At 42.6% G+C, this 13,941-nt stretch overlaps 1 protein-coding gene across 1 annotated transcript; it reads right to left on the reverse strand.

The window, feature by feature from the left end:
* Positions 1-1,708: 1,708 nt before the first annotated feature.
* On the reverse strand, positions 1,709-12,961 carry DTX3L (deltex E3 ubiquitin ligase 3L). The gene is made up of 5 exons (XM_079947499.1): positions 12,703-12,961; positions 9,938-10,185; positions 5,339-6,889; positions 3,828-4,045; positions 1,709-2,865 (listed from the first exon to the last, which is right to left on the reverse strand). Exons 1-5 carry the CDS (start codon positions 12,884-12,886, stop codon positions 2,796-2,798), a joined length of 2,271 nt encoding a protein of 756 aa, XP_079803625.1. The 5' UTR covers positions 12,887-12,961; the 3' UTR covers positions 1,709-2,795.
* Positions 12,962-13,941: the final 980 nt, after the last annotated feature.

The following is a 13,941-nucleotide window of genomic DNA, read 5'->3' on the forward strand; positions in this document are numbered from 1 at the left end:
TTCGTTGCTTCTTCTTAGCAGCCAATATCCCTTGCTATTATTTTCAGCTGCTAGGACAAAATTAGACAAGTGCTTAGCTAACTCAAGGTATATCATTGGGGGCAGACAGCACTAGGCCTAGGAAGATGTTTAAAAGGTGTTCAGAGCAGTCTTTAAATATCTCTCTTTATATTCAGCCCAATAGCTGCCACTCGCAAAATTGTTAGCTTTCTTCCGCTGCCAGGTTATACCATTGTGTCATTAACTAATTTTGGTTTTGTCATATTTCAAATGCCTGTATTATCATGTGATTTCTGCTACTGCGACTCTCCTTAAAATTAGTTCTAATCTTGCCTCGCATGTAAATTTATTAAAGGTTATAAAAATGCGCAATTTGTCAAATATTTGAACTTGTCATAGGAATGTTGTTTGTTTCAATCACAAACCATTTCAGAGTGAGCGTTTGTCTTGTTGCTGCTCCTCGCTGAAGCTGGAAACGCCACAAACCACAACTGTGTGCATCAGCACAGGCACCTAACATCAGTATTTTCCTCCACACAGTCTGCTGCCAGTCATTGGCAAGGCTGAGGCACATCACTCTTTTTTTTTGTCCTGACTGCAAACCATATCAAGAGAAGTGGAACCCATAATCTTATACTAAAAATGCTGATATTTGTTCTTGTATTATTCACTGCTGCAAGTTTGTGATTTTTTTCCCATCACAAGAGCTTTTTTTTAAAGTGAACTAGCACTCTTGGATTATCTTATGCATCCTGTTAAATGTTTTGGCCTCTATCACTTAAAGCAGAGGTTACTTCATGACCCTGGCTCCAAGCCTCCCCCCATTTATTGTAGAGGTAAGGAAGTTCAGTATGGCTTTTAGAGGAAGAACAGCCTGAAAATGCACTACAATGCAGACCTAAAATGAAATGTTACAGGCATGTGAAAGTCTGAATGCAGCCCCAGTTCAGAACAAAAACTTCCAGAATGGCACGAAATCTTTCATTCCATTTCTTCTTCTTTTTTAAATCATTTCATAAAACATTGCACCATTCCTCTTATGAATCAATTCACAACATAATCAATTTAGTACACAAATTGTTGATTCTAATTCATAATCGGTAGCATGTCCCCCAAATAAGCAATAGGAATTCTGACCATTTTCTATCTTGCTGTTACTGTTGTGTGATTCTATTTTTCTGGTATGTTAGATCAAGGTATCTTTACTTAACTAATATTCTTCTTTTCTTGCTTAAGTAGTTCTTTCAATCACTACTGAAATGCTTGAAGTTAATGTACATTTTCTTGTCTTTTGCATCTTTATTTATCTTGCAAATCTGTGGCCCCTGGAAGAATATCACATGGGTAAGAGTTCCCCATTTGTGCCTGCTGGCCCAAAGGTTGAATTTTGGGTGTACCAGGGGCTGAGTCACAAAATGGCTCCCTCCCATTGTGAGAGGGAAATCATCACCATCACACAACAAAAGACTGAAGCCCTCCCTTTATGGTCTTGTTTGCTAATTAACATCATATTAAAATGTGGTGTACCCATTTTAGGAGTTGTACGCTATTACTCTTCAGCATTTTCACTTTTAAAATTAGTTACTCCACCCTCCTTTAAAAACAGCAAAGCCATGTTAGCAGACAGGAAAATCTCACCTACTCCCCAAAACTGGTCAAGGAAAGATCTTTAAAACAAATGAACAAAAAAACAACACCACAGAAACCATTTAATTAGCATATAGAATTTTATTTCCTTTTAAGTCACATTTAACAATTTGCTGATGAATATACTTTAACCTTGCCAGTTTAGTGGCAGCAGCAAGCTAATAGAATCTGTTGCCTCATGCCACATTACATTGTGATATGTGCCATAGAGTGAAGCAAAAAATACACACAAAATGTACTGTGATGCCTTCAGGCTGGTGTTAAATGGAAAGAAAGAAAATATTGCTCAACCATTTGATTTTCAAGAGGGGGAGACCGATCAAAGACATAGTTTTAATAGCCACTTGGTTTCCAGATTTTGTTCCTTTTCTTGTGGGACAACGATGCCCCAAAGATTCAAAATAGGACACAAACTGCAACCTTTAAAAAAAGTAATAAACTTGGGTTGAACACTATACTTCAGTCTGCAGATGGCATTTATCTTAAGTTTTACTCTGAGCAGACTCACTGAAATCAGCTAACGTAACTAATTAAGAAAATTTAGTATGGCCCTGAACTCACAAAATGCTGAACCATTTTTATTAGTTTGCTTTTACTTATAAGAATCTTCACAATGCAGAGAAAGAAGGCAAAACATAGCCCAGTTCTACAAAGGTGAGAAAAACTAAACTTCGTTCCACCCAGTTATGCTGCAAGTGGTAGCAGTAGCAGTAAGCACACAAGAGAGGGGAAAGTGTTTAACAGCCTAATCACGCACGCTTCTACTTAAAACCGACACCAAGTTACTTCAGCAGAACTTTGAAAATCAAGGTCCGCTGAAATCAATGGGGCTGGGCTCCATGAAATGTGGTTTGGTCTATAGCAGCTGTGTGACCCTTGTAGCCCTTGATATGTTAAACTCCAACTCCCTTCAACATGGCAAACTATCATGGTTGATGGAAACTGTACATCTCATGGGCCACAGGTTCCCTACCCCTGGAACGACAGCTTTACTTAACAGCACTGCAACAGATTTTTAGGAAGTTATTCAACAAGTTATGCAATTCAGAATTTTGTACTGGATAAGCAGAAAAAAGCACCCATAAGCTAAATCCAATTGGCACATCTTTGGACTGGTACAGATTCTGGATAGTTGACTGGAAGAGCGCTCATTCAATTCCTTTCGCCTTCAGTTCTTCTCGAACACGTTTCAGGTAATCTGGATCGGGGTAGCCAAAACTAGGAGAGAAAGAGCTTTGTTTGTAAACCAAGCAATTCCCCAATGAAGAGAGGTTGTTGTCTTAATATATCTATCAAAATACTGTGTACTCAAATATTGGAGAAACAGTGTGCTGACACCACGGTGGCCCAAGAAAAAGAACCCTGCAGGAATCTTCAGTTATTTTGAGGTGAGGATTTGAATGTAACATTTGCGCCTTGGCTATATGAATACTTAACATGTACACAACATGTGCCTCATAGAAGAAGAGAAGAAGAGTTTGAATTTGATATCCCGCTTTATCACTACCCTAAAGAGTCTCAAAGTGGCTAACATTCTCCTTTCCCTTCCTCCCCCACAACAAACACTCTGTGAGGTGAGTGGGGCTGAGAGACTTCAAAGAAGTATGACTAGCCCAAGACTAGCAGCTGCATGTGGAGGAGCGGAGACGGGAACCCGGTTCACCAGATTACAAGACTACCGCTCTTAACCACTACACCACACTGGCTCTCTCATAGGGGATGTGTTAAGCTGAGGTGAATGACAGCTTGCTGCTGCTGCAGCTTTCCGCTCTCTTGATGGCCTCGAGTGCAGGAGGCCTATAGGGAGTTGACTCCTAGCCAAGTGGTAGGAAGTTGAAGTAGACTGGGCCCAGGGCTAGACACAGGACTGGATTATTGTGATTATTCAAAATACTCAAATGCTATGTACATTATATATACTACTGCAGTTTGAGAACATGGCATGCCTCCTGAGCATGCAATTAACAGACAAAACCTGACTTTGCTGTTTGGATCATGCAAAACAAATATCTGCAGCTAAGATTGTGAAATGTGAAAAAAATGTCAAATCACTGTCCAAAACACTACTTCCAAAATGGTTCCTATACTTGAGTGAATCTGCATCCAACAAAATCAAAACTAGAATGAGATCACATTGAGAAATGCATCATTGGCACTTAGAACAAACAAATACAACACACCTGCTTGCCCCTCCATAATAGTTAGTTTTGTGGTGAATGTCATTCCAGGTAACAACATTTTTTGCACCGGTTGTACGTGACTCGCCAACTGTGAAAATCAACTTTTGATCAAAGGCCTTCTGAAGCAACTTCAAAATTTCTCTTCCTTCTGGGTTATCAGGTAAATATGCTGTCCGATGTGCACCGATGAATGGTCTTCCAGGGTTTGGGTGGCCTTTCTGCAATGCATAGGTATTAAAATAGGTAAAGTGTTATACTTTACTTGCATGAAGCTCAGCAACTGTCAGGGAAGCACTTCTGCTGGATCCCAAGTGTTTATCTAATCCAGCATCTTGTTTCCAACAGTGGTCAGCCAAATGGTTCTGGCAAGGCTCCCAAGGATGGCATAAACAAACAGAAGGAAGCCATCTTCTGTGATTCAGAGGAATCCTGAGAGTACCATTTAGCTTCCATAGCTAACAGACTTCGTGTCACCACACCTTGGGGTAGTGACTCTGAGCATTGAATTGTGTTGAGCTAAAGAATTACTTTACATACATACATACATACATACATACATACATACATACATACATACAAAAGTTACAATACATTTTCAATCAACATATCCTCTCTACAGACACCTCTGTGATGATGGTGGAATTAAAATATCCCCCCGTTCATCAATAAAAGAGAAAAAGGGAGACCAGATTGTGTCATATGTATCTTTTTTGGAGATGCCTTTGATTATTCGCTGATGGTATGTTGCTCCATCAGAACGCCTCACATAATTACTTTCTTGTGCCCCAAACTCCTGCCACAATCAGCGTCATTGGGTGCAACCTTTCCATGTTTGTGACAGAAATTTTGTTTACACCATTCATAATTCCACATGCCTCTACCCCAGAGAAGGGCAATCTGTGGCTGTTGGCCTAATTTCATTTAAGTGGCAAGGATGGACAAATGGGAAATGGCAGGTTGTCCAGAAAGGAATGTGGCCCTTAAATTACCCCAGAAAAAGGTTCCCAACCCATACCATAGAAGGAAGATGGGGAAATCCAGCCAGATGGGCAGGGTATAAATAATAATAATAATAATAATAATAATAATAATAATTATTATTATTATTATTATTTAGCCAGAATGGCTGGGCTGAATGGAACTGCTGGGAGTTGCAGTCCAAACCATCAGGAGGGCAATGGGGTTAGCCCTATGGTTAAGTGAGACAAGCCATTCAAGTGGAAAAGAGAACAAATGTTCCTGATGCAAGAAAGGATGTATGTGGAATAATGGCAGATTCTGCAATTGGGGTAATTTAAGCTCCATCCTGTTTATGGCTCTGCTGCTCTCGCCTTCTGGAACTCCCAAACCCCGTCCCAACAGTATGTCACTAGTACAAGTTTTGCCTGTGCATGCAGCAATATAAAGTTTTCCTAAAAGGATATTATGAGCAGATATAAGGTGGGGCTGCTCACACTCCCTCATGCCATTCCAATCCCTCTTCAGCCCCCAAAGTGTTCCTTGCGACTTACCGTTTGAATGCCATCAGGTATGTTATATGAAATTTGGATGGTACCATATCCAGCATAACCAGGAAGCGACGCTCGAGATTTCTGGATGTTCATTGTCCCTGGTGGTTGGTTTCCTTCCACCTTCCCATAGGCCACATTACACACAGGGCAAACAGGCTTGTATTGCAAGGCCTGCTCAATGCACTCAGTACAAAACTCATGCTTGCATTTGGGCAGCACTTTCTTCTGATGGATTATGTCCATGCAAACGCTGCACACATCCTCTTGTTTGACTTCCTTTTCCTTTGATTCCTTTTGCTCCCTGGGAGGAGGGGAGTGCAATTTGGGGCCCCCGTTTTGCTCCAAATATGCACCTTTAGTTTCTTCGGAGCTGGAACTAGGACCTATGCTTCCTACAGGTGGATCAACATCAGTTTCCAGAAACCTCATGATGTGCTTTTCAACAGAAAGCACATGCTCCGGAATACCGTATAGAATTAGATTATTTTTCTTTGAAATACGCATTGATACTCTGGGATTTTCTTTTTGCAGTGCTGAAAAGAACGTGTCTAGTTTTCTTTTCTGGTCCTCAAGAAGATTCAAGGGGATGACTCTTTCTGTGGGCTGGGTTGAAATCATCTGATAAAAATGGACAAAGCTCTCATAGGCTTGTAAACATGAATCTGGGTTTGGATAGTTCCTATGCTTAAAGAAAACATATGCTTTCTGCATGCTGAGAACAAACTTTTTCTGTGACTCAGTATTGTACTTTCGGTTTATATATTCAATTTCTTTATCCAATTCTGGTTCCAATAATTTAAATGTCTTAAGATCAAATCCGGTGTCAGTTTTCAAAGGGTAAGCTTCAGATTTTTTTACCAACTCTCCTGCCTCTAATTCCCCTATTGCCCCTTTAGCAGCTGAAATCTCCTTTGCAGGGCCACGGAGAACCAATGTATTTCCCTCTGTTTTAACAAGGATGCTCTTGAAATTGAGGTTTAAAATCTGCTGTGCTTTACCCATCTGGTCGCTGTCAGAAAAAGACATTCTCTCCTGTTTGAGATCTGCGGTCACCTTCTGAAACGCTGTGACAAAATTATGCTGAGCTTTCTCTAGGAGGCTAGGGTCCCCAACAGAAGAGAAGCGTAGAGAAGCCAACCCATTTCCACATTCTTGACTAGTCAGCTTTACACTGAACTTCTGCTCCAGTTCATCAACTTGTTCCTTGCAGGCCTGGCTGAAGTATTCAAAGATAGCTGAAGGAACCTTGATATCATACACATCTACATCATTCTTCCTTCCTTCCTTCCTATCATCCATGGGCATCTCTCTCATAGTTTTTGGCTCTTTAGGGTGTGAAAATTCATTGCTGTAGTGGTGGGGGCCTCCAAGGAGCTTCTCAAAATGACGGTGTAACTTCTCAATGTCATCATAATCTCCTGATACCTTTTCTATGCCAGTCTGCCCTGAGTGCACATCTATTTTTAAGGTGGGACAGACAGTTGCCACCTGACTTCTCTGCTCTTTTGTGAGCAATTCAGTATTCAAAGTGGCAGATACGCTAAGAAAGATCTGAAAACAAGAAAAAAAAGAGAGAGAAAATCAGTTTTATTAACACACATGCACACAGGGCTTCTCCAAATGCCCTATGTATTGAACATCCGTCCCAATTTGCTTGTACAAGACTTACATGGAAGTTAGATTTTTCTTTTTTTATATATATATAATTTTTATTATTTTTCCAATTTTAAGACAAAACAACATACACACATCAACAAACAAAAACAAACTGTCAGGGGCTCAGGAGCAGAGGCACAGGGAAGAGAGGAGATGGAGAGCGAAGGGGAAGAATCCGAGGGGAGCGTAGGAGAAGAGGACAGTGGACCGAGGGATTCCATGAGCCTCTCCAGCGAATCGGAAGATTCACAGAAGGGGGCGCCAGTGGCCAGCGGTAGGGGGTTCCCAAGGGGAACGCCCCAGGAGCAAGGGGGCAGCAGGGACTCCCAGAGCAGTAGTTGGAAATCAGGACCAGCTTCCCCACCAGAGCAGAGTGGGGGGGAAGAGTCCCAAGGATCGGGGCCAGTGCATTCCCCACCAGGGAGAGAAGATAAGGCAGGGCTGACCACACCTCCATCGGAGAGTCAGACAACGGAGGGGAGGTCAGATCCGGCCAGTATCCCGGAAGAGGGAAGCAGTGACAGAAGTAGTGTAACGGTCAGGAGGAAGGTCACTGGGTTGGCACGAGAGGCAAGTTCAAATGTACAGGAGCGCGGGACAGCAGAGAATGAGGATTGGGAACCGGGTCCTAAAGCCCGCCGGAGGCAGGGGGAGGAGTTAAGCGACTCAGCGTCAGAAGAGTCCAGAAAGGGGGATGCCCCAGCGGGCAGGAGGACCCAGAGGAGGAGAAAGCAGCGGAAAAGGTGGAGCAGGGCTAGGATCTTAAACTGGTGTCAGAGGGGAGGAGATTCAGACGGGACTTCGCCGGTCTAGGGTTTAAGACGTAGAGCTGCGCGCTGTGGCTTTGAAATGGAAACTGAACCTCAATAAAGACTTTTGTACATAACGACAGCCTCGCATTGGTCCTCTGTGAGCTGGGACCTAGGGGCAGCTCTGACACAAACACACAAATATATTTTCATAACCTCATTTTCATAAGCCTTCTTTCTCGGACTTCCCCATACCTCACCCTTTTTGCATCCATATTTTACAATTTTTCAGCAACCCTTTACTCCAATTAATTAAAACTTATTATCTTTCTCAATTTCATCTTATTTCAACAAACAATTTCCGCTGCAATTCTGTATCTTCCTTTCCCTTGACATTTTAGCACTCATCAATATTGTAACAGTTCTTAAGATAAGCTTTGAACTTCTTCCAGTCTTCCTCCACTGTCTCTTTCTCTTGGTCACGGATTCTGCCAGTCATTTCTGCCAATCCCATAAAGTCAATCACTTTCGTCTGCCATTCTTCCAGTGTGGGGAGTTCTTGTGTCTTCCAATACTTTGCTAGAAGGATCCTTGCTGCTGTAGTGGCGTACATAAAAAAGTCCTATCCTTCCTTGACACCAATTGGCCGACCATGCCCAAGAGAAATGCCTCTGGTTTCTTGTGAAAGGTACATTTAAGTACCTTCTTAATTTCATTATAGATCATTTCCCAAAAGGCTTTAATCTTTGGGCAGGTCCACCAAAGGTGAAAGAAGGTACCTTCAGTCTCATTACATTTCCAGCATTTATTATTGGGCAGATGATAAATCTTTGCAAGCTTGACTGGGGTCATGTACCACCTATAAATCATTTTCTTAATATTTTCTCTTAAGGCATTGCTTGCCGTGAATTTGATACCGGTGGTCCATAACTGTTCCCAGTCAGCAAACATAATGTCATGACCAATGTCCTGTGCCCATTTAATCATGGCTGATTTAACTGTCTCATCTATTGTATTCCACTTCAGCAACAGATTATACATTCTTGATACATTCTTAGTATTGGGTTCTAACAGTTCTGTTTCCAATTTCGATTTCTCCACCTGGAAGCCAATTTTCCTGTCTTGTTTAAATGTTTCCATTATTTGGTAGTAATGAAGCCAATCTCGTACCTTGGGCTTTAATTTCTCAAAACTCTGTAGTTTAAACTCACTGCTTTCTTGTTCTAAAATTTCAGAATATTTTGGCCATTTGGATTCCATATTAAGTTTCTTCACCTCCTTAGCCTCCATAGGTGATAACCACCTAGGAGTTTTATTTTCCAACAAATCCTTGTATCGAATCCAAACATTATATAATGCTTTCCTAACAATATGGTTTTTAAAACCCTTGTGAACTTTAACCTTGTCATACCATAAATATGCATGCCAGCACAGCCAAACCTATTATCAAATCCTTCCAAGTCCAGAATATCTGCATTCTCAAGAAGTAGCCACTCTTTCAACCAGCAGAAAGCTGCCGATTCATAGTACAGTCTCAAATCCGGCAGGGCAAACCCCCCTCTTTCTTTTGCATCAGTAAGTATCTTAAATTTTATTCTGGGCTTTTTGCCCTGCCAGATAAATTTAGATATATCTTTCTGCCACTTCTTGAAACAATCTAGTTTATCCACAATTTGTAATGTCTGAAACAAAAATAACATTCTAGGCAATACATTCATTTTGATCACTGCAATTCGGCCTAACAAGGAAAGCTTCAGATTCGACCATATTTCTAGATCTTTCTTTACCTCTGTCCAGCATTTATCATAATTGTCTTTAAATAAATTCACATTTTTAGATGTCATGTTAATCCCCAAATATTTTACTTTCTTTGCCACCATTAACCCAGTTTCATTTTGGAATGGAAGTTAGATTTTTCAATAAAGACGAGACAAATTCATTCTGATTTGTTTGTGGGAAGGTTATACAACAATTAGCATTTATTCTTATTCGCTTGCGCGGTGTTTATACCTTTCCCAGTTTTTCCTTCTTTTATTCAATGTTCAACTGCCTGATATCAATGATTCAGTTGCTATCAAATAAATGGGTAAAAATAGCCAATTGAAGAAAACAGTAAAGATGCAGTTAACCAGTACTGGAAGAAGAGGGGCGCAGCTTAGGCGTACTGAAATTCTAGGCCTTGGTGGATTCTTACCTTTCTGGTCATGCTTTCCAGATCACCTGCATATTTTTCAGTCAGCTTTTGCTCTCCAAAATCATTTGGAAGTGGCAGAGTGCTTGAAGCAGAAAGCGAGCCGGCTGCTGAGCTCTTCAAATAATTTGCAAGTGATGTTTCTGTCATATCCATCATTGACACCTTTGAATCTGGAAGGATATTTATCTTTACAGATCTTCCAGAAACTTCTATGAAATGAGGTCCATTTTTCTTCACTTGTTGCTTCACTAAATTTATTCAAATAAGAAACATATGTTATTGCTATTTCACTTATAATGATACTATGTCACATTTTTGCATTAAGATATCTCAAAGCAGCTTACACGATCAATGTAAAAGATATGTATGATATATCTGTTTTGGTGATATTCATATTGCAAGCCTAAGAAAATTTAATTCTGAAGCCACAGTTACACCAGGTGATATTTGATCCCACATAAGCCAGTGTAACTCAGTCAAAGCCAAACTCCCTCTTAGTCTTCAGAATCTCCCATTTTCTGTCCTAAGACAACTTCCCAGGCAATAGACAAATCTCGACCTGGCTGACAGGATTTGCTGTGACTAGTCCCTTTTTGAACACAGCTATGTGGAAGCGAGTGATGTTGCTTAATTTCCAAAACAAGAGAAGGCAGCTAGATTGCCGCCTCCCATTTCAAAAACCTTCCTCACCCCCTTTTCCTAAGTGTCTGGCAGCTAGTTGAAACAGTCCAGTGATGAGGGAAAGGCACTCTGCATATACTCCATTCTTTCAAGACGTTGGCTTCATTTTCTTTCACTTCAAGGTATTTCCATGAGATCCCCGGCCTAATCACTACTTATTATTATTATTATTATTATTAATACTTATACATCACACAAACAAGCATTGAATAAAACAAACAAACAGTACAAAACAGAAAAAAATGCAAAAACAAAATTACAAGGATGTAAACATAATAACATAATGTGCAATCAAAAATACAAAACATTATGCTCTTCCAAAAAAGGGAAATAACGAAAAACAACACCAAAAAAAGAAGAAAAGGATAAAAGGAAAAAAGAAATTGACTTCCAACTAACTCCATGTGGATCTTTATTCCTCATATCACTGGTTGTCTGTAATGATTAAATTTTTGGAGAATTATTCTAATTACCTGTGAGATTTTCATTCTAAACTAAGCCAAGTATGAATCTGAGAATTGGTTCTCTTCATATAATTTATAAAGACTTCCCACTCTCTCCTTATTTTCTCATTAGAATAATTTCTTATTAAACTCATAAGCTTGGTCAAATGACAGTTTAAAAAACCCATTCTTCTTTTCTTGGTGTTATGTTACTTTTCCAATGTTCCTAATCATTTCTCTAAATGTGCTTGCCAACTTCTCCCTCCCTGCTTTTTGGCAGGGCTCCAGGGCCTTTAACAGTTAAGCCAGGGATCTAACAGGTGAAGCTTAACCCCAGTACAGAAACCATAGCTGTCGACTGTCCCTTATGTGGCGGGAAACTCCCTTATCCCAGCGCCGTTTCCTGCTGCTGTCCCGGATTGATGATGTCCCTTAAATTTCCCGGGTTTCATGCTCGCCTGGCTCGGGAGGGAAGCAGTGGCTTGGGGTCCTCCACCTCGAGAGAGCCCGCGCACGAGCTGCCGTGTCTCTTTCTCTCCCTTTTCCCCCTCAGGGGCGCATCGTGAGGAGATGGGTGGTGGCGGGCGGGCAGGCAGCCCCTATCTTGCGAGACTTCCACCGCGGTGCCAGGGGAAGCCGGAGGCGGCAGCGGCTGAGGAGGCGGCCTGAGGGAGGAGGAAGAGGAGGGGTGGGGAGGGACGCAGAAGGGCGGCGCTTCAACGGCTGCCACAGCGCCACAACTGCCTCATGCCGGGCTCAGGGGCGAGAGTCTCTCTCCCTCCCTTTCGGGCAGGGAAGGACCGATGAAACTCCTCGCGCCAGGATGACGGCAGCCCCGACATGCTGCTTAGCATACCCTCCAACCAGTGCAGCATATTAATGTAGTGATTTCCCCCCCTCAGCATCCCTTTCATAACTCTATTTTTATAAATCATTTGTCCATCCATAGTTCAAATTTTTACTACAAGTTTTCTGTCAATCCTACCAATGTATGAAACTCTTTACAATAGCTTTTCAAATAAATTATAAACTTTCCCCATTCTTTATTAAAGAGGTCCTCTTCCTGGTTTCTAATTCTGCCTGTGAGCTTTGCCATCTCGATGTCGTTCATCAGTTTTGTCTGCCCCTCTTCTTTGGTGGGAGTTGTACACACTTAGGATCATCTAGTCCAACCGCCTGCAAAACACAGTCAGTGGCAGCAAAAGCAGCATGGCTCCATCAGTGCCGGATTGATGTATAAGCTAAGCAAAATCCCTTATTTTGGCTGCTGATCCCTTATTTTCGAGGCTGCTGCCGCCTTATTTTCAAATCTGTAAGTTGACAGCTATGATAGAAACTCAAGCGATAGGGAAAGCTTTAACCGCAAAATTTCTGCCTGTCGTGCAGCTGTTGGGTGGATCAGGATGAACTGGGGGGTGGGGTGGATAGGGGCGTGGAAGGCAATAGCAGACGAAGCATGGCGAAAAGGGCAAAAAGGAAGAGAAAGCTGGAAACTCAAGGGAGCTAGGCGAAAGTGGAAACTCCTTCCCTCTAGAGTCTAGACATTTATCCCAACTTTGCTACAGAGAAAGGCCATGCCCAAATGCTTGGAGCCAAGTAACTGTACCCCACCCCGTCGGGGCCTCTGAAGCCTCCAGTTACCTTCCTCCGACAGGAACTGCACCGAATAGACGTCCCGTTCACGATCCAGAACTCGCACTTCGCATTCGCCGCCCCCGGAGCGTTTCCGGGATTGGAAGTGGCTTTGCAGCTTGAACTCGAGCCTCTCCAAGCCCCTCTCTTCAGGAAAGAGCTGCACGAAGAGCGGAGCAGGAGCGCCGGCCATGGCGGACCAAAGCGGGGGGGGGGGGGCGAGGCTCGGACTTTCACTTTCGGTTCTTCGCCAACTCCCTCCGAGGCGAGCCTGCCTCCTCCTCCTCCTCCTCCTCCTTTCGGGCGCGCCGGAATCCGCCGCTCGGCTCCAGGCTGCGTCGCCGCAGCGCCTCCTGCCGGCCCATCCCTGGGAGCCGAGAAGCGCGGCGGGTTACGGAGGAGGCAGGTTGGCTGCTTTTCCGGGAAGGCTGACTCGCCGCTTGCCGAGCGCTGGGAAGAAGCTCACCCGGTGAGGCGGGCCCGGCTCAAAATGCTTGTACACATGTACGAGAGCGGAGGAAATGGGTGAGCTGAGATGCCCGAGCTCAGGGCTCGTTCGCAAGGCGAGACGTTTCGTCCTTCGAACAGAAGATCACGACCTTGTGACTTCGTTCATTGAATTGCTCCTTAGTACCTCTACTTTCTCGTCTCGGATTTGCTGAAGCGAATTAAGGTGCAATCCTACACTCAATTATTTAGGGATAAGCGCCACTGAACTCTGCGGGAGCGTATAAGTAGATATGTATAGGGTTGCACTAGCATACCCTCCAACATTTCTCCGATGAAAATAGGGAAGTCCCATTCCATCATGATAATTTTACTACTTATACCCCCCACATCTGACTGGGTTGCCCCAGCCACTCAGGGCAGCTTCCAATTTGTATAAAAACATAATAAAACGTTAAACATTTTTTAAAACTTCCCTATACAGTACAGGATTGCCTTCAGACAGCTCAGGGGTCGGATAACTCCAACATTTCTCCAATTAAAATAGGGACATCCTAAGGAAAAGTGGGATATTCAAGGATCTAATTAGAAACTGGGACGACTTCTTTAAATCAAGGATGTCCCTGGGAAATAGGGACATTGGAGCGTGTGCACTATAATTCCCACCACTTAAATCTAGAGTCGTATACTGGTGGTAAAAAGGGGTGGGTGGGAATGCAAAATAATAGAATCTAAGAACTTTAACGTTGGACAGGACTCCATGGATCATCTAGTCCAACCCCCTTGTAGGAATATACATCT

The sequence above is a fragment of the Podarcis cretensis genome (assembly GCF_951804945.1).
Source record: "Podarcis cretensis genome assembly, chromosome: 1".
NCBI classification, from domain to species: domain Eukaryota; kingdom Metazoa; phylum Chordata; class Lepidosauria; order Squamata; family Lacertidae; genus Podarcis; species Podarcis cretensis.

Bases quoted from the DNA above. Each gene is read 5' to 3' on its own strand.
- DTX3L (XM_079947499.1), bottom strand. From the start codon at position 12,886: ATGGCCGGCGCTCCTGCTCCGCTCTTCGTGCAGCTCTTTCCTGAAGAG. The intron at 10,186-12,702 runs GTAACTGGAGGC...GAATAAATTTAG, and splicing joins GCAGTTCCTGTCGGAGGAAG to TGAAGCAACAAGTGAAGAAA. The intron at 4,046-5,338 runs GTAAGTCGCAAG...TATGCATTGCAG, and splicing joins TACCTGATGGCATTCAAACG to AAAGGCCACCCAAACCCTGG.